This window comes from Emericellopsis cladophorae (assembly GCF_022114955.1).
Source record: "Emericellopsis cladophorae strain MUM 19.33 chromosome Unknown NODE_77_length_80625_cov_113_593559, whole genome shotgun sequence".
Taxonomy (NCBI): domain Eukaryota; kingdom Fungi; phylum Ascomycota; class Sordariomycetes; order Hypocreales; family Bionectriaceae; genus Emericellopsis; species Emericellopsis cladophorae.
This window is the reverse complement of record NW_026251002.1, coordinates 1-16,836: the sequence shown is the minus strand read 5'-3', so window position 1 is coordinate 16,836 and position 16,836 is coordinate 1. Positions and strand designations below refer to the sequence as shown.

The window sequence follows — 16,836 nt, the reverse complement described above, 5'->3', positions numbered from 1 at the left end:
ACTACGTTCGAAAGTCCTCACGTGGGACCGCAGATCCGCACTCCCTCCCTCTCTTCCAAAACATGCACACATAGACACATACATAAAAAAAGAGATTCTTGAGCGAGCAATGAAACTATGTCTAGTCCCCAGTCCAACCGCCAAGGGCCAGCTTCGGCGGCTCAAGCCAGACGGCGACGACGAGTGCATATGGTAGCTACCTCTCACCTCCTCTGATTTTTCTGGGGCAAAGCTCTCCGTCATCGATCCAAGATGTCACCAACGGAACAAGCCCGCTGCCATTTATGGCGCTGCAAACTGAATCCATCGAAGCCCTCTCAGCAAGCTCGCAGACACTTTGAGAAAATGCGACAAAGGGCTCATGCCAAGATGAAGCCTATGACCCGAGGGACGAGAGTTCCGTCAAGGCGTTTGTATCGCCCAGGAACCCGTGGCAGCGATGAAAGATCTGCGAACTGTCATGGAACATGCTTGCACCCCAGTAGTAACTTAGTCTCAACACAAGTAGTAGCGCTATGTGGCCCCAGTCACCATCGAGGTCATGTACCTCTCCGGTACCAGTATGGGATGAAGATTCTACTGGGAAAATGGATGAAAATTCGACATCAATAGCAACGACAACCTTTGCCTCAGCCCCACATTCACATGTTGCCTCCAAATCTCCTCCTCAATTTCAGCCCACTCGCACCGCCCAGGCCTTCTCTGCAATCTCATGCGCCTCCTCTAGCCTCTTGATATGCCCATCCAAATACTTCCTCTGCGCAACCGCCTCTGCGTCCTCGCATGCGAGCCGCTCAATCTTGTCATCGTCCAGCCCTTCGATCCACGCGCGCGAGAGTCCCTTCAGGGGGCCTTCTGGATTCGACACAAAATCTTCTACCACAGTGTTTGTAATATGTCGTACAAAGGGGCCTATCGAGATCTAGCCCTGTCAGTCTACCATCAATTCGTTCTCTCCCACTTGGACGTACCTCGTAATACACCGCCAGCACGTCATGAATCTCATTGACAATGTTCTGTTCCACGGACGGGTTAAGAAACTCATAGAGGCTCATCGCGTCATGGATGGGGAGCGTCTCGCCATACTTCTTGAGCACGCGCTCGAGGGACCGCTGCCAGCGAATCATCCGCCGCCTCTGCAACTCGTGGTAAAAGGCCGCGTCTGTCGTCTGGAGCGGGTACTGGTGCTGCTTCGCGCAGTACGCCTCGGCGGCCTCGCGCGCTTGCGCACGGGTGGCATCATATCGTCTCCCCAGCTCCTCGTGGAGCTGCTGGAACAGATCCTGCATCCCCTGGGGACACACGGCAATCAGCATGCTCCTGGATGCCCCGCCAACGACCAGACAGACGGCTTCGAGATGATCTGCTGTGAGCTGGGCCCAGTTCGCGATCTGCTTCTCGTACAGCACGGGCACAATCTCCGGGTTGACGAGTCCGGGCAGCTGCGTGCTTTGGAAGAGCTCAAGCTGGGAGCGAATCTCGTCAAATATCGTCTTCACCTTGGCGTCCCCGGGGCCGGCACAGGCACCAGCAGTGGGCTGGCTGGGTGGCGTTGACGGAGGCGTCGACACACTGACAATCGCGCCGGGCTTGGACTTGGGCAAGGGACTTGGGGCCGTCAGCGTCTCAAAGGGGTACTTGCGTCCGCGGTCGAGCATCTTCTGCGCAAACTCGTCATTGAGCTGCTTCACCTCGCCTCGCACGCGCATGACCTTGTCCTGTAGCAGCCACGGGCTGCTCAGCGACTTGTCCGCCAGGGACTCGTACACACTGACAATGCCCCGGAGGAACCGTTGGTGGTCCCTGATCGTGGTGCGCGGGTCGCCGAGAGCGTCACGCCCCGCCTTTGCACGCGACAAGAGCTCCCTGAGACGATCCTGCATCTGTGGGAACGACTTGCGGATGCGGCCGGCGAGCACGTTGCTCAGGTAATGGCGCAGTCTGGCTGTTCCGCGACGCGTCTCGGGGATCGCGGTCCAAGGGCTCTTGTTGAAGAGACGAGCCTCCGCGACAGAGAGCTCCAGGGACTTTGGGTCCTTGCGGTGCCGGTTTCGGACGACGAACCAATTGCCTCCATTGGCTGTTGTCGCATTCTTGATCACCTTCTCGGGGTGAGCACGGTTGAAATGTACATACGTAGACCGAGAGTGTGGAGGAACTTACTTGATCTTCACTGTGTACCATGTCACATTTGGTAAAAACACCCACAAACCGATCCATGCTGACAGACTGCGAGCAGAGATGGTGGACGGCGTGACCCTCTAGGTCGCTAACCGCATCGGCAACGCAGCTACCAGTGTCAGCCTGACGAATTCCGCGTGTAAAAGGTCGATCAGTACTCACATCAAAATGTTCTCCGGCTGCTTCATGTACTGGACCATCATGTCCTGAATGCCCCTCATCTCACTCTCGTTGATGTTCACTGGGCTCGCCACATAGCCCGGAATGTCGAGGATGCTGAAATGGGAGCGCGTCGGACCCGACAGCTCCACGCGCAGGACCTGCGTCGCAAAGTTCTTCTTGCCCGGCCCGGTGCCCGGCTTGATACCCATGTAGTTGGACGAGACATCTTCGATGATCTCGGTGAACTCGTCATAGGTGAGGGTCTCGCCCACGCGCTCAAACGCGGTGTACCCTGCGCTGGCATCGTCATGGTCGTACTCAAAGCCTGAGAACTTGAACTCGGGCTCCACAATCGTGATCTTGAACTGCGGAGTTGTGTTGGACCCCGTGCGCTTCGAAACGATCCGCGTGGCGAAGCGCGTGCAGCACCCAGTGCCCACCGGGAGCGGGATATCCGTCAAGCTCTGCACCAGAGAGGACTTGCCGCATGACTGGCCTCCAACAATGACCAACTGTGGAATCTCAATGTGCTGGCTGACGCCACACGACTGCAAGCGGTCAATAGCCTCAAAAAGAGGCCTGCTCTCGGGGCTGTCGAAAGGATTGTCGGGTATGGCCTGGCTGTGATCCTCGGTCATTATCTCGTCCGCAAACCCTAGGGGCTGTAGACGCTCTTCACCATGCTTCGACTGCCGCGAGTCAAGACTTGTAGAGGACGAGAAGGTTGCACTGCCTGATGTTGAGGAGGAGAAGGTTGCCTCTTCCTCGACAATGCGCAGCGGGGAGAGATCTAAAGGGGATTCCAATGATAGGGACATGTTCATAGGGGAGGGAAGGACAAACTCAAAATAAATAGCACGGAATTATAGAATATTGTCAGAAAACCAAGCCGCCTGAGCTGTGCGGCCCTTAGGCTTTTATAAATGCTTCCTCTCACATAGATGCTGCAGACGCGCGCGGAAAGTGCCCAGTAGGCCCCTAGCAAATGATCTGCTTGGCAAGGTTGATTCCAGCTTAGGGAGTTTGTTGGTTTAAGCCTTTTAATGCGTGTTCTACCCGCGTTCTACTCACCCCTTGTTCCAGACAACGACTGGGGAGAGAAGGCTGAGCAGGGCTATACCACTTTGAGGCATCTGTTGGTAGCAGAACCTGCAGGCTGCCATTCAAGAGGCCCACGAGCGGTTATCGAGAGAGTGCGAGGGCAGTGAGTTTTCGGTTGAGGTCTTGGATCTCCATTCCCGATTTGCTACCATGGAGATCTCGCTCTTCGCGATGAATTTGGTTGACCACGGTCGGATGTATGGACATGCGGCTGAATTCCCAGATACAGCAAGTACGGCCCTTTGCTTGGGGAAATGCGACGTGCCAACCCTTGAAGAAACTGAATGCCGGATTGCCGCCCCAGCTAGCTGTCGACTTTGAGCCCGAAGCGCAGGCATGATCTTGGCCTTATCAAGGCCAGTCTGCGCTTTTACTGGTTGCTTTTCGAGTGCCCTTGTCAGTTTCGAGCGGACCTTATGCCGTTGGTCGCCATCCTCCCAGCACATGCATCAGCCGTTGAGATTCGGGGGCGGGGGAAGCACGTCGAGGGGGCTCCAGACGAGACACCCCTGCAGCTTGCATAAACAGAAATAGAACGCACGGTTTCAAGCTACACATACTCTCAGGGCCATCTTGGCTTTTATCAGTGCAGACAACACCACACACTGCCACTCACAAGTCTACTCCTGTGGCCCAACCGGCACTCGGGTCCAGGGGGTCCACAGAACCGGCCGGGCTCCATCAGAGGCTCCACCTTCCGGGCCGGGCGAGGCCTCCCCCCCTCCGGACTGGCACAGAATGTCAGGCATGTCTATAGGTCCGGTGCTTGAAAAGATAGGCGTGGCATAGATACTCGTCTGTATATTTCAGAATGACACACAGGTGGTGATCCCACCTCCATATCATTGGAGGGTGCAGGCAGAACGAACTTAAGGCCATGAAAGGCATGGGCACAGACCGACCTGGAGCTGCCTGTCAACTTGCAATGACATATTATGACTACAGCTAGGTAGGTCATGACGATTGTTACCTCAGCGTAGGACAGCGCAAATTCTATGAGAAGGTGCATAAATTCCACTCTATCGATTTCTTCACTCAATAGCAATCTAATTGATTGTGTTATTGTTGCTCGACTTGTTGGTACACAAACGAGGCATAAGGTGCGCCGCTTGGTGCCTTATCACTATCCTTAATATCCGTAATAATTGATCTTGCTGGTCCATATATTTCCCAGAGCGTAACTCATTGCCACTAGGGTCGACGGGGTGGGCGTTCTGTTCCTTGCCCACTACTCTGAGGCTGGGCCATGACGGTCGTCCTCACGTGTTGTGATTGGCGACGTTCATCTACAGTCGGTCATGATCCCCCAATCCCCTGAGGTTGGCAACCCAGGCGGAGTAGAGGCACGCAGCCATCTTGGTGATGGTCTTTTTGTTTCATTAATCACACGCTGCCTGGTATGGTGTATCTTGCTTTTTATATGGCTTCACATCTTGCTTGTCGCACCAAGGGCTCTAATCCTAACGACATGAGTTTAAATAGCTCTGCCCGAACACACGGCTGTTCAGTTTCTCTTGTTCTTTATATAATTCTCATCAAGTAAATGGTGCGATCTCTTGTCCCTGTGACCTGACAGTGCTGTGGCGCTTGATGAACTCGAACGCCTCTACGGACCACCTACCGAGAACGACAGCCCCCTGAATTCCTATGTTATATCGTAGCGAAGCTGCCGCTTGCGAAGGAGAGTGTAAAATCATAGGTTAAGACCTAGGAACCTCCCGGCTACGGCGCATACGGGCCTTGCCGATCGAACGTTTCTCTAGCAACTATCAGGGCCGCAGCGACCACAAAGGGATCCCGCAGCCCCCTAGATTGTAGGCTTTCCCTTCCTTTTCTCCTTAGCTTTAGATAAACTTAATTGAGGCCGCCTTTACGTTGTTTCAACGAGGGCCCAGCCCTCCACACTTTAACCAATTCAAAAAATTCCTTGCCTTATTTTTACAAATTATTTGTAGAACATTGCCTCCGTAGCCTGTTCATGGTTCGTGCGCCGGATACTATGGTCTTGAAATCACTACCGAAAGTGGCAAATTATTGATCGTATAAACGACCTGGAGGGGAACAGCTCTTCTAGCTTCAACCGTTGAATTCGGCTACCATCTTTCACTAAGATGGCATACAAGGTGTCGGAAATGCTGCATCTCAGACCTGCCCGAATTTAGCGTCATGGTGGAAACTCATCCAGTGCAGGGGACTAAGCGCCCGCTTGCAACACGGACTATTTTAGCCTTCACCTGAGCCTCGACAAAAGACAATCAGGGTAAATTGTATACTAGTTCCTGATGAAGGTATTCAAGAGAGGTGTATCCCATAGCTCATCAGCACAGACTTGTCAGATTACTTTTATACTCCAAGAGAAATCCTACAACCAAATTGCTTGTCCGTATACCATCTACCAGAAATCACTAGCCAAAGCGAACACCACTAACCTTGCCAGAATTGTTCCCAATCTGAAACCCCGAGTTGGGCCCCGAAAACACCACGCTGTTGGTATAGGCGGTGGTGGACTGAATGACCTTGACCACCGTCTCACTCAGCAGCTTGTCCTGGCCAGCAGCGACCTCCTTGAGTAGTGAAAGAGCGTCCTCGTTCCCTTTCAACCCAGACAACTCCTCTTCACACAGCTTGCGCTGGTCGTCCTGAATGCCCGGGAAAAGATCGACTAACCCGTCCACCAGTTCGCTAATATCGTCGATCAGTCGCGCAAAATTCTTCTCCCCGTAGAGGACAGTCACTTGGTCCTGCTCCAGCTCGGACTTGCCCTGCCGCTTCTTCGCGAGACCTTGCATCTTCTCGTGCAGTGATGCTGAGACGCCGTCGAGCTCTTCGGCCGGGTCCAGCACTTTGACAGAGGGATTCCGCCGTCGCAATCGCTTCGACGCCGCCTCGGCTTCCGCAAAAAGCTCTAAAATCTGAGCGAGAAGATCCTGCACCTGCTCTTGATCCCCAGAAGCGAGCTTCGTCATCCGGAGCTGTTTCCCATCGCCCCCACGGGCCTCATCCACATTCCCCAGCCCAACCGACTCTCCCCACCACGTCAGCCGGAGCCGCACAACGTCCAGTCTCAACAAACTAGTCTGGAAGCTCGTCTGCCCGAAGTTGGACCCTGGCTGGATGTACTCGAAGCTCTGCACGGCGTCGTTGAACAGCCGAGACTGCTCGTCTAGCTTCGCCAGCACGGCGTCCTGTTTCAGGTCCAGGGCCTCGGTTTGCTCGATGAGCGTCCCCGTGTCGGATTTGATCGACTCCAGCCGTCCGTCGATGACGGTTACCTGCGCGACGAGGAACTCGACGTTGCCGTTCATGCTTTGCACGATTTCGTCGAGGATCTCGACGGTGCGGAGGGTCGCTAGGCCGACGGCTTGCGTCAGCTCGTTGACGGCCGTTTCCATTTCTTGGATGGCGCCGGAGAGGGCGCCGTCTGACCCATCGATCAGGCTGGAGAACCACTTTTCTAGATTCGTGGAATCGTGATTAATATCCCTATCGCAGGGGAAACAAGAAAGTGCGCGATCAAGGCAAACCTGTTCACTCACTGAATCTCTTCTTCCTGGCATAGTCCTGCGCCACGGAACATATAGTCAACATGCCAGAAAAGACACGCGCAACGCATCGCTGAAAGGGCGCTTGCTGGGGAGTTTTATATTCGATCATGGAGAGTCGATCGAAGAAGCGATGTGTAAAGTCGAAAAACCCCATGATCTTGTCGTAGTCGGCGGACACGGAGGCAAAAGACTTACGAATTCATATCGTCAACTTTGTGAGCAACCAGCAGGAGTCTGTTCTCGTACCTGCATGACATGTCCAAAGGCCGTGAAAATCACGCTGGCTGGCATCGCGGGGGGGAAAGCCTGGTCATCAGCATCAGCATCAGCATCAGCATCAGCAAACACGCTACGCTATCAACTCCAAATAAGAAAGACATACCGACGCAGCATTCCCAACGACCTCGACCGTATTGACAATCTTCTGAATGAGCCAGAGATTATTCTTAAATGCAGTCCGCACATTGTCTGTCTTCGACCGGTCATGCCGGAAATCCTCAAACTCGGTCGACAAGCCTTCCGTGCCCTTCATTATCTGGTCGATGTTGCTGAACCGGCCGGCCAGGTGGAGGGATTTCTTGGTCGTCTTCTCATAGTCCGCGACTGCTTCTTGCCAGAGTCGGGCGATGTCCGACATCTGTGCTGCGTCGAGGGTCCCCTCGTTAGCCATGTTGGATGGAGCACGCGTGAGAGACGGATGAATGCTGGGCCGATATGGAATGAGCCAGCGGGTATGGGAATGGTGTTGTTTCCACTCGGACACTGGAAAGCCAATATCTAATTGAGAGCAGAGGTGGGCTGAGAGGTCTGGACGGATGTCAAGTCCGCAAGCCCGCAACCCAACTTGACTGGCGAACCAATAGAAAGCCAACAGCTGTGACCTGAATTCTTGGCCCCTAGCCCAGCTTGACCCCTCAAACCCCACTTGGTCTCAGCACAGTGAAAGATACCGTCTTCCCAGTTTGGAAAAGAACGGCACACTCTACATGCAAATGCACTATCCCATTTGAAGAGACTACGGCATACTCAACTTGCTTGTAGCGCAGTTTCACAATGAGTTCGGACCACTTGTTGAACGAGACTGCTCAGCAACAAGTGTGTATCAGGTAGCAATGCTCAGGGCGGGTAATTGAATTGCCCCGCCATAAGCTGATTGACTAGCGTGACGCTTGGGCATAATACACTGGAAATCGACAAGGGTGTTGACAGCCCCTCTTCCTCAAGAGAGGGTATGCATACTCCTCCCCCATATCGTATATCGCCCAGTCACATCACTGCCCTGTTTGCCTCTTTGAACGTCTTGCATGGAACTAACGCGGAGTCGGAAAGGGCCGCGCCGAGACTTCAGCCAGCCAGCCACATCCGGGTACGTAAATTGTTCAGCGTGGAGCTCTGACAAGTGCATGGCGCTTTAGCCGCTTTGCGTATTTTTGGAAAGGATGGATTACAGCCTTGGATTGTCGCTGAGACTAATGGACAAGTAGGAAGCAGATCTAATGATGACTCTTTTGTCTGTGTGTGAATTTTACACGCTCCGACCTTGGTCGTATGTTGTCCCTTCTGTTTCACTTCTTCTCTCTTCTGCATCGTATAGTCAATAATCCTTAAAAGTCGCAAAGGATTGCTCACTGACTTCTTGCTTTCTATATATCCTAGCCAGCTTTCCTTTCCACTACACCCATCTTCAAAATGTCCATCCGAGCGGTTCGAGAACCGGCCAACGCCAAAGTCGAGTAAGACCGCTCATCCCATTCCATCTTCTCTTAAATCAACAAATTAACCCAAAAATCACCCCATAGTATCGTGTTCGTCCACGGCCTGCACGGCGATCAAGCACCATGGACATCTGAGGCCGACGTTTTCTGGCCAGAAAAGCTCCTTCCGGGGAAAATCTCCGACGCATGTATTCTGTCGTTTGAGTACGACGCGGCCGTCGGTCTCTTTTTCGATGAGGACGACGAAGTCACGGACATTTCCAACGACCTGATTAACGAGCTGATGGACCATCGGACTGAGAAGGACAATGTATTTTTTTCCCTTCCTTCTTCCCAGTTCCGCTCCCGCTCCCGCACGACTTCGCTAGGGGCTCTTGCTCTTGAATCCAGCTGGTTGACGAAGCAACAACAGGAGGAAAGACCGATTATCTTCGTCGCGCATTGTCTCGGTGGCGTTGTTCTGGAGAATGTGCGTCACCTTACCCTCACTGCTCGAGTTCCACCATGGGAACCCCTTCACTAACGTGGGACATGGTCATTTCATGTCCGTCTAGGCCCTCGTCCGAGCCGCTGAACACCCCCGCAAAAAAGGGCTCATCAGCTGTATCCACGGCATCCTCCTCCTCGGAACCCCGCACTTCCAACCGGACTCGCTCGCAGCAGCGACCAAGTATCTCCAAACCGCCAAGGCCTCGATCCCCAGCGAGCCGGACTTGAAAGGCCGATTAACCCGCCTCAGCGGGATCCCCTGGCGCTTCGCTGAGCTCAAGCAAGCAGGCGCTGAGTTCGAGATCGAAGGGTTCTACGGCAGCAAGGAGACTAAGATCGTGGATGAGGCGCTGGCCCGGGCGCCCGATGCGCCGCCGCCCGAGCGCCTGGCGCGCAGTCACCTCCGGCTGAGCCAGTATGATGCTGAGGATGATAAGGATTTCAAGAAGGTGGTGAGGGTGCTTACGCAGTGGGCGGGGAAGATTGTGCTTCCGGAGGAGGAGAAGGGGGCTGCGAATGTGTCAAATGCAACGTTCTCGGGTTCGCATAATTCGGGGTTGCAGCTTGGGCAGAATGTGGGCACTCTGAAGGAGTTTAGCTTTGGCAGGGGTTAGATAGTTGCAGATGGGGGAAGTTCGAGCCAGTTGACAGTTGGGCGGTTACGGTTAAAAGGGGAGGGGATAGATTCATGTCTTCCGCGCTTTCCAGTCGTCATGCTAGGAAGCTGCCTCACTCGTAAAGCTGATAGCATAATCGAAATACCAGATTAGGGCGTTCCAGGCAAAGGGGGAAAATCTATTTTGAGCTCTCAAATAGCACTGCACCCTACAGCACGGGAATCCAGATAATTCGTGTTGCTAAGGTAGTGGCTAACTGCGGGAACCCCGAATCCTTCAATAGTTAATTCCTGGCAACTGCACTTTATAAACTAGCACATCACCTGACATCTCTAGTATCTCTAGGCAAGCGCTCGTTCAGCTGGCGGGGCTGAGCTGCAGCTTCCCTCCACCACAACTTTACATCAGTGACTGCTTCTACCTTATGATACGATGGCCACGTCCACTGCCTTTAATGCGGCAAACCATGGCCTCCAGATTGGAAACAACTCTGGCTCCATCACAGCCGAATTCCATGTGGCACGGGGTACGTCACGATGTGATTTCCTGGTTGTTTATTAGATGGTAGGCTAAACGCTGTTTCTAGCGCACACAACTGAGGACATTGATCGAATCTCTCTGCACGCTCTGCGCTGCCCGGACTCGCTGGCCGTGAAGAATCGCCTGAAAGAGAGCAAGGACCGGTTGGTCCACCAGTCTATCCAGTGGATTCTCGAAGATGCGCAGTACAAAGAGTGGGAAAATGGGGACGAAATCGGCCTGCTCTGGATCAAGGGAGGCGCAGGGAAGGGCAAGACGATGTTGTCGATTGGGCTGATCGAGCAGCTTGCCCGAGCTGCGCAGGCGGAGGATGACTCGACCTTGGTGATTTATTCGTTCTGCCAGAATGCCGACTACGAGCTCAATACGCTGGAAGCCATTCTCAAGGGGTTGATCCTGCAGCTGGCAAACCAGCGACCGGAGCTGAAGGAGTCGCTACGTCGCCGATGGGACACCATACAGGAGGCCTTTACCGAGGATGTCACCTCGTGGCGATCGCTGTGGAATATTCTTTTCGAGATGTTGGCCCGGTGCAAGTCCTCAAGGGTATACATGGTTGTTGACGCGCTTGATGAATGTGTGAATGACGACGTGGTGGACTTTCTTAGGTCCATCGTGCGAAAGGGGCTCGATCATCCGGGAAAGATCAAGTGGCTGTTGACAAGCCGGCCATGGGACGGGGCAGAGCGGGTCCTGCTAGCTGGTCCAGACCAGCTGCAGATCAATCTGGACGGGGAATACAATTCCCAATCGGTTTCTGGGGCTGTGGTCGCTTACATTGCTTCCAAAGTGGAGCAGCTTAGTCGCCAGCACAGATATGGAGCGACTCTAAAGAGCGAAATGGTGACTGAGCTTACCGAAAGATCAGAAGGGACCTTCTTGTGGGTAAGCTTGGTATGCAAGGCGCTCGAGAGTGTCTCTCGAGAGGATGCTCTGGCCACCGTTCAAAGCCTGCCCCCAGGATTGCATCCATTCTATGATGGGGTATTGAGCCAGCTCAACCAAGGCGAGCCGGCTGAAGTCCAAAAGTGTATGCGACTACTCAAGGCCATGATGACGGTATACCGACCTTTGAAAGTGGAGGAAGTTGCTAGTGTCATCGGCCTGACCGATGAAGAGGAGACCATTAGAGCATTGGTCGACTGCTGTGCTTCGCTTATCCGGCTGCGTGAAAAACACATCGAGTTTATTCATCAGTCAGCGCGAGACTACTTGGCCGGAGAGAATGGTCTGGCTATACTTGACTCCCATGGACGCTTCGGACATGAAGAAATTGTCCTCGCTTGCATGTCTTATCTGTCTGAATGTCTCAAGCCCGACCTTGTCGACCTGCCGCGACCAGATGCCACGAGAGACTCTTTGGAAGTTTTGGAGAATAGGCCAAATGAACCGAAGAATGGCATACTGTCTTGAGTAGACTATGCGGCCATGTTTTGGGTGTCACATCTCAAGAACGCAAGCAAAGACAGCGACAAGAGTCAAGTTGGCGTCTTCCTACACAATAAATTGTTGGAATGGCTGGAATGTCTGAGTCTGTTGGACAGACTGCCAACTGCGATTAACGCGCTGAGAGCATTGGAAGAAATATTGAAAGTAGGCTCGTGATGACTTCGCTTACGTTTACGTCTTTACTGATCAAGCGGACACAGGATGACGGTCAAGCTCTAGCATTTGTGCAGGATGCTACGCGGTTTTTAATGCGACATTACCACACCGTGTCACACTGGCCACTGCAAATCTACAGCTCTGCCCTCGTCTTCAGCCCCGAATCCAGTCTTGTCAGAGGAGAAAGTCTTGACAAAGTGCCTGTATGGCTGAAAAGAGCCCCGCCCATGGAGGAGGGGTGGACGCCTCTGACACAGACTCTAACAGGCCATCGGGAAACTGTCAAAGTCATCACATTTTCGCCCGACGGAAAGCAGATAGCATCAGGCGATGAGGATGGCGTAATTAAGCTCTGGGATACTGTTACAGGAAGCCTCCAGCAGACACTAGAAGAGCGGTGGTGTGACACAGATATGGCGCTCCCCCCAGATACCCAGCTCCAGTGGTGTGTCACAGCCATGACGTTCCTCCCCGATAGCAGGCTCCTGTTGTCCGGCAGTAGTGACGGCTCTCTCAAACTATGGGATATCACTACGGGCGAGCCTCAGAAATGGATCAGCTTGAGGGGACCAGACGACCGCGATGGAGGGCCCCGTAGCCCCTACGCCATGGCTTTCTCGGCGGATTGCAGGCAGCTCGCGGCCGATGGTGTTGGCCTTGACGAGTATAGCTATATCATGCTTTTTGACGCAACTACTGGAGATCGCCAGAAGATACTTGCAGATCATCCACAAGGGCCCCTGGCCATGGCCTTCTCACCGGACAACACCCAGCTTGTAGCAAGCTATCTTGAGGGCACAATCCGGATCTGGGATCCGACCACAGGCGGCATTCAGAAAACATTAGTCGGCCACAAAGACAGGGTTTGGAATGTGGCCTTTTCCCCGGATAGCACGCGGATTGTATCTGCCTGCCATGAGACGGTGAATTTCTGGGATGCGGCAACGGGTGATCTCCAGGTGACATCCACGTACCCTAATGCGCGGGCAGTCGCTTTTTCACCCGATGGGAAACATTGTGCAGTATGCTTTACTCATGACATGATCATCTGGGATGCTGAAGGCAAAGCTCAAAAGACCATAGCACTCCGGTCAGCAGCCGCAGTTGCGTCCATGGCCTGGTCACCAAACGGCAAGGAGATCGTTACAGGCTCGTGGGACATGATCATCAGGCGCTGGGACATTACACTAGGGGACACTTCGCACGCCATCGGCCACTCAGCCAGGGTTTTAGCTGCGGCAATCTCACCAGACGGCAAGGTGATTGCATCTGGCTCCGCGGACAAGACTGTGAAGCTTTGGGATCCTGCAACGGGCGATCTCGCGCAAACCCTAACTGGCCACCAAAAGATGGTGTTTTTTGTGCGCTTTTCATCAGACAACAAGCACCTAGCCTCGTGCTCTGACGAGGCAGTCCACCTTTGGGATGGTGCCGTAGGCGACCTGCAATGCTCACTCAAGAGCGATGACGATTTTAGCACAATCGCCTTCTCACCCGACAGCCAGCTCATCGCGACAGGCCACAAGCACGGAAGAATCCGTCTCTGGGACCCTGCCACTGGTGACATCAAGATGACACTGGCAGGCCACGTCAACAAATTAGTGTCCCTGCCGGGGTGGGAGAACGAGTGGGATCAAACGAGTGTCACCATTTTGGCCTTTTCACCTAATGGCAAGTTCATGGCGTCAGCCTCTGAGAATGGACTACTTAAGCTGTGGGATCCGCAGACTGGAGACCTGCTAAAGACACTCGAATGCAGATACGAGAGCATGATTACGGCGGCTACGGTGGGCCTTACGACAGGGGCTCATAGACACGCTACCGTTGTTGCAGTGGACTTTTCACCAGACGGCCAGCACATCGTGGCGGTCTGCAATGATCAGACCATCAAGGCATGGAACATCAAAAAATCACTCAAGGCCTCCAAGTTCTTGGGGCGCGCTGTCGGGAGCCACATCAAGTCGTCCCGGCCCTGGAAGGAGATTCAGACGGCAGAGCAGGCGTATGATGCACATTTCACAGCAGACAGCCGATACCTTGAAACAGACATCGGGAAAATCGCTTTTGAGAGCATCGCCGCGTCAAAGGAAGGGGAGGAGGAGGGGGAAGGGAAGAAGCAACTGCCAGTGCAGTCAGATTCGGATTCATTGCAGAATCTTTATGTCAGAGATGAGTGGATATGCTATGGGACCATGCCCTTTCTTCGGCTCTTGCCTGACTTCCAAGTCGTTTGTTGGGACGCAAACGGTAATCAAGTGGTCATTGGATTCACCACGGGTCTTGTCTCATGCTTCGACATTGATCGACGGAGTTTGCATCGGTACTGGGAACAACTTTAACGATCTCAATCGTTAGGTAACTGTATATAAGTTCGGCGGTTATATAAATTGTAAGGTCATTATATTATTATTATTCATTAATATTACTCGTTAAAGTACCGGTAAAAGGTATCAAGAACAAGTAATATAATAAGCGCCTCGCTAAGGTTATTATATTTATTCAAAAAAAAAAAATATCCCTTTCATACTAACTTAAGAGAAGTGTTTATTAAGGCGAATAAAAAAAAGAATTTTTAATAACTATAAAAATGAATAAAATATACTTGACAAAGCTAATTCTAGCTTTAACTGTAATTAAAAATTTACTTAACTAACGTTCTTATTGTCCTCTCGAGCGTTATAAGAGTTGTAGCAATAAAGGGACAACTTTAATAGACGCCATTGGAGAAGTCAACCACGATGGCTTTCTCGACTAGGCCGCCAATGCTTTTGATAAAAGCCTGATGAGCAGGGTCCGTCTTGACATAAAAGTCTCGGTCCTCTACAGAGTTGAATTCCACGACGAATCCATGAGTGATGCCATTCTGCAATAGCGGTCAGTACGCAAACAGAGCTACGGGGCCACCATGCCTGTTCCGTACCTGCAATCCCTCGGGAGAGTTGTCCTGTCCACCCTTCAACGAGGCGATGTAAGGAGTATTCTTTGTTGGGTGGATGCAGTTGTCCTTGAGCGCAAGAAAGCGATCGCAAGCCTGGCATGATTGTAAGCTATTGCCACTAGCTGTAGGCTTCATGGAGAAGTATGTTACGGACCGCTTTCACATCCTCAGGCTTGACGTCCGCCTGGATCTTGAAGAGCACGGTATGCGTGATACTCATGGCTGCGTGGGGAAACTGAATAAGATCACACGAGGCTGGAAAGGAACCAGCGACACAAAGTAAAGTAAGGGAGCAAAGAATAAAACCACGACAGGGCGCCTTCTGATTACTGTGCTGAATGGTACGGTGGTGAGCGGTTAACCTGGAGACAGAGGAGCTTCCCCGCTCGCATCGTCTGGAAGTGCCAGAACTCCACCGCATACGTGTAAAATGGTATTTAAAATGTAAAATCGTTTCGACTGTGGGCCAAGCCCCGCTTACGAGGCATGGCTGCTGAGAAATGGCGGCTAAAACCGAATGAGAATTGGATCTGAATCTGAACCTAACTCTAGGAAGGTTTGCTGTGATAGCTTATATGTTTCAAGCATTAGGAAGACTTTTTGACTAGCCTATATATGATTTAATCGTAAGCAATTTCTATGAAAGAGAGTGGGGGCAAAATATCCTATAATATAACTCTTAGTCCTCAGGTGTATGTTAAAAAGCCTCTGATATTAAGGGTGACTATTATAATGAAGAAATCGATCGGTACTATAGGCGATCGCCAAACCTCGACAGTAGTTTAAGGTAAGGCACTATTCGGGGGATCTATAAATATATTAGGCGCCTTAAAATAAGCGGTAATACTATTAAGATACGCTAGGTATCGTCCATAGACGGATCTTTGACACTGCGAGCAGAAGCAAAGGCCGAAGCACGAAAAGCCAGAGTCTGCAGGTGCGTGTTAACAAACCTGCCGAAACCGGCCAGATCGGCTCGGCTGAGAGTACTGTTGACACAACGTCGACAGCGCATGATGCTGCCAGAGGGCGTAGGCGGCTATTCGAAGCGACTCGACAAGGCGCTGCCCGGCAAACACATATGTACACTATATGACGCCCTGAAGAGATGCGAGTTCGAAATCCTGGTGTAACTACAAGCAGAGATAGCAGGGGTCAACAGATATCTGCACAGGATAGGCGCAGAAGAGACAGACACGTGCGACTGCGGTCAGGTGTAAGTAATGGTTGATCATTTCCGCTCCCGATGCACATGATGGGACGGGGAACGGGAACGGATGCGCAAAGTCGACCAAACAATGATGCGAGTCTGGGAAATATGGCGAAGGGCAGAGATTGGTGTTTGAGGGTCTCGGGGCCAGTACGTTGGAAAATAATGTAAGGAGACTTAACGTGATAGGCCTTTAGACACGCATCTTCCCGGGCGAATAAATTCATTCTTTCATTCTTGATTCTTTGACCACAACTCCATGCACAAGCCTATATCTTTCCAGCTTATTGAGCAATCTGGATAGCCTATAATATTGTCTGGATGATAGCAAGCGAAATACTTAAAGCCCTAAACAAGGCCACCAGCCAAAAGGTCTAAAACTATAATATATCTCGCCGATCACGGAGGAGTCCCGACATTAACCTCGGCCTGGCCCCGCTTAGCTCCTTTGCTAGTAACTTAACTCTCCTATATAAGACAAGAAAATCCCGAGCCGTATAATAGATCCGGCGATCCCTAGATAGAACGTTTATATAGGAAGCCTCGAGATTGATCTAGCGTTATCCACAGAGGATATAAAGTAGGGTATCGGGCTAGGGAAACGGTAAATAAGCTAGGTTAAAGATACCCCGAAAAAGTTTCCTGGACTTTTTATATTAACGTGATTGATAAGCGAATGTCCCAGACAAGCGAATGTCCCACAAATCGCAACACCACGAACAAGATCGTCAAT

The 16,836-nt window shown here is 52.2% G+C and overlaps 5 protein-coding genes across 5 annotated transcripts; 2 read left to right on the top strand and 3 right to left on the bottom strand.

The window, feature by feature from the left end:
- Positions 1–673: 673 nt before the first annotated feature.
- Positions 674–3,161, bottom strand: J7T54_004112 (uncharacterized protein; the record flags this gene model as incomplete). Its single annotated transcript, XM_051509959.1, has 4 exons — positions 674–922; positions 972–2,102; positions 2,164–2,290; positions 2,344–3,161. The coding sequence occupies 4 exons, from the start codon at positions 3,159–3,161 to the stop codon at positions 674–676; spliced, it is 2,325 nt and encodes a 774-aa protein (XP_051359073.1).
- Positions 3,162–5,849: 2,688 nt separating this feature from the next.
- J7T54_004111 (uncharacterized protein) lies at positions 5,850–7,659 on the bottom strand (the record flags this gene model as incomplete). Its single annotated transcript, XM_051509958.1, has 4 exons — positions 5,850–6,898; positions 6,981–7,179; positions 7,236–7,295; positions 7,372–7,659. The coding sequence occupies 4 exons, from the start codon at positions 7,657–7,659 to the stop codon at positions 5,850–5,852; spliced, it is 1,596 nt and encodes a 531-aa protein (XP_051359072.1).
- A 1,019-nt stretch (positions 7,660–8,678) lies between these two features.
- J7T54_004110 (uncharacterized protein) lies at positions 8,679–11,763 on the top strand (the record flags this gene model as incomplete). Its single annotated transcript, XM_051509956.1, has 4 exons — positions 8,679–8,722; positions 8,789–9,173; positions 9,259–9,802; positions 10,397–11,763. The coding sequence occupies 4 exons, from the start codon at positions 8,679–8,681 to the stop codon at positions 11,761–11,763; spliced, it is 2,340 nt and encodes a 779-aa protein (XP_051359071.1).
- A 419-nt stretch (positions 11,764–12,182) lies between these two features.
- On the top strand, positions 12,183–14,294 carry J7T54_004109 (uncharacterized protein; the record flags this gene model as incomplete). The annotated part of the gene is made up of 1 exon (XM_051509955.1): positions 12,183–14,294. One exon carries the CDS (start codon positions 12,183–12,185, stop codon positions 14,292–14,294), a length of 2,112 nt encoding a protein of 703 aa, XP_051359070.1.
- A 368-nt stretch (positions 14,295–14,662) lies between these two features.
- J7T54_004108 (uncharacterized protein) lies at positions 14,663–15,113 on the bottom strand (the record flags this gene model as incomplete). The annotated part of the gene is made up of 3 exons (XM_051509954.1): positions 14,663–14,818; positions 14,876–14,986; positions 15,048–15,113. The coding sequence occupies 3 exons, from the start codon at positions 15,111–15,113 to the stop codon at positions 14,663–14,665; spliced, it is 333 nt and encodes a 110-aa protein (XP_051359069.1).
- Between the last annotated feature and the right edge of the window lie 1,723 nt (positions 15,114–16,836).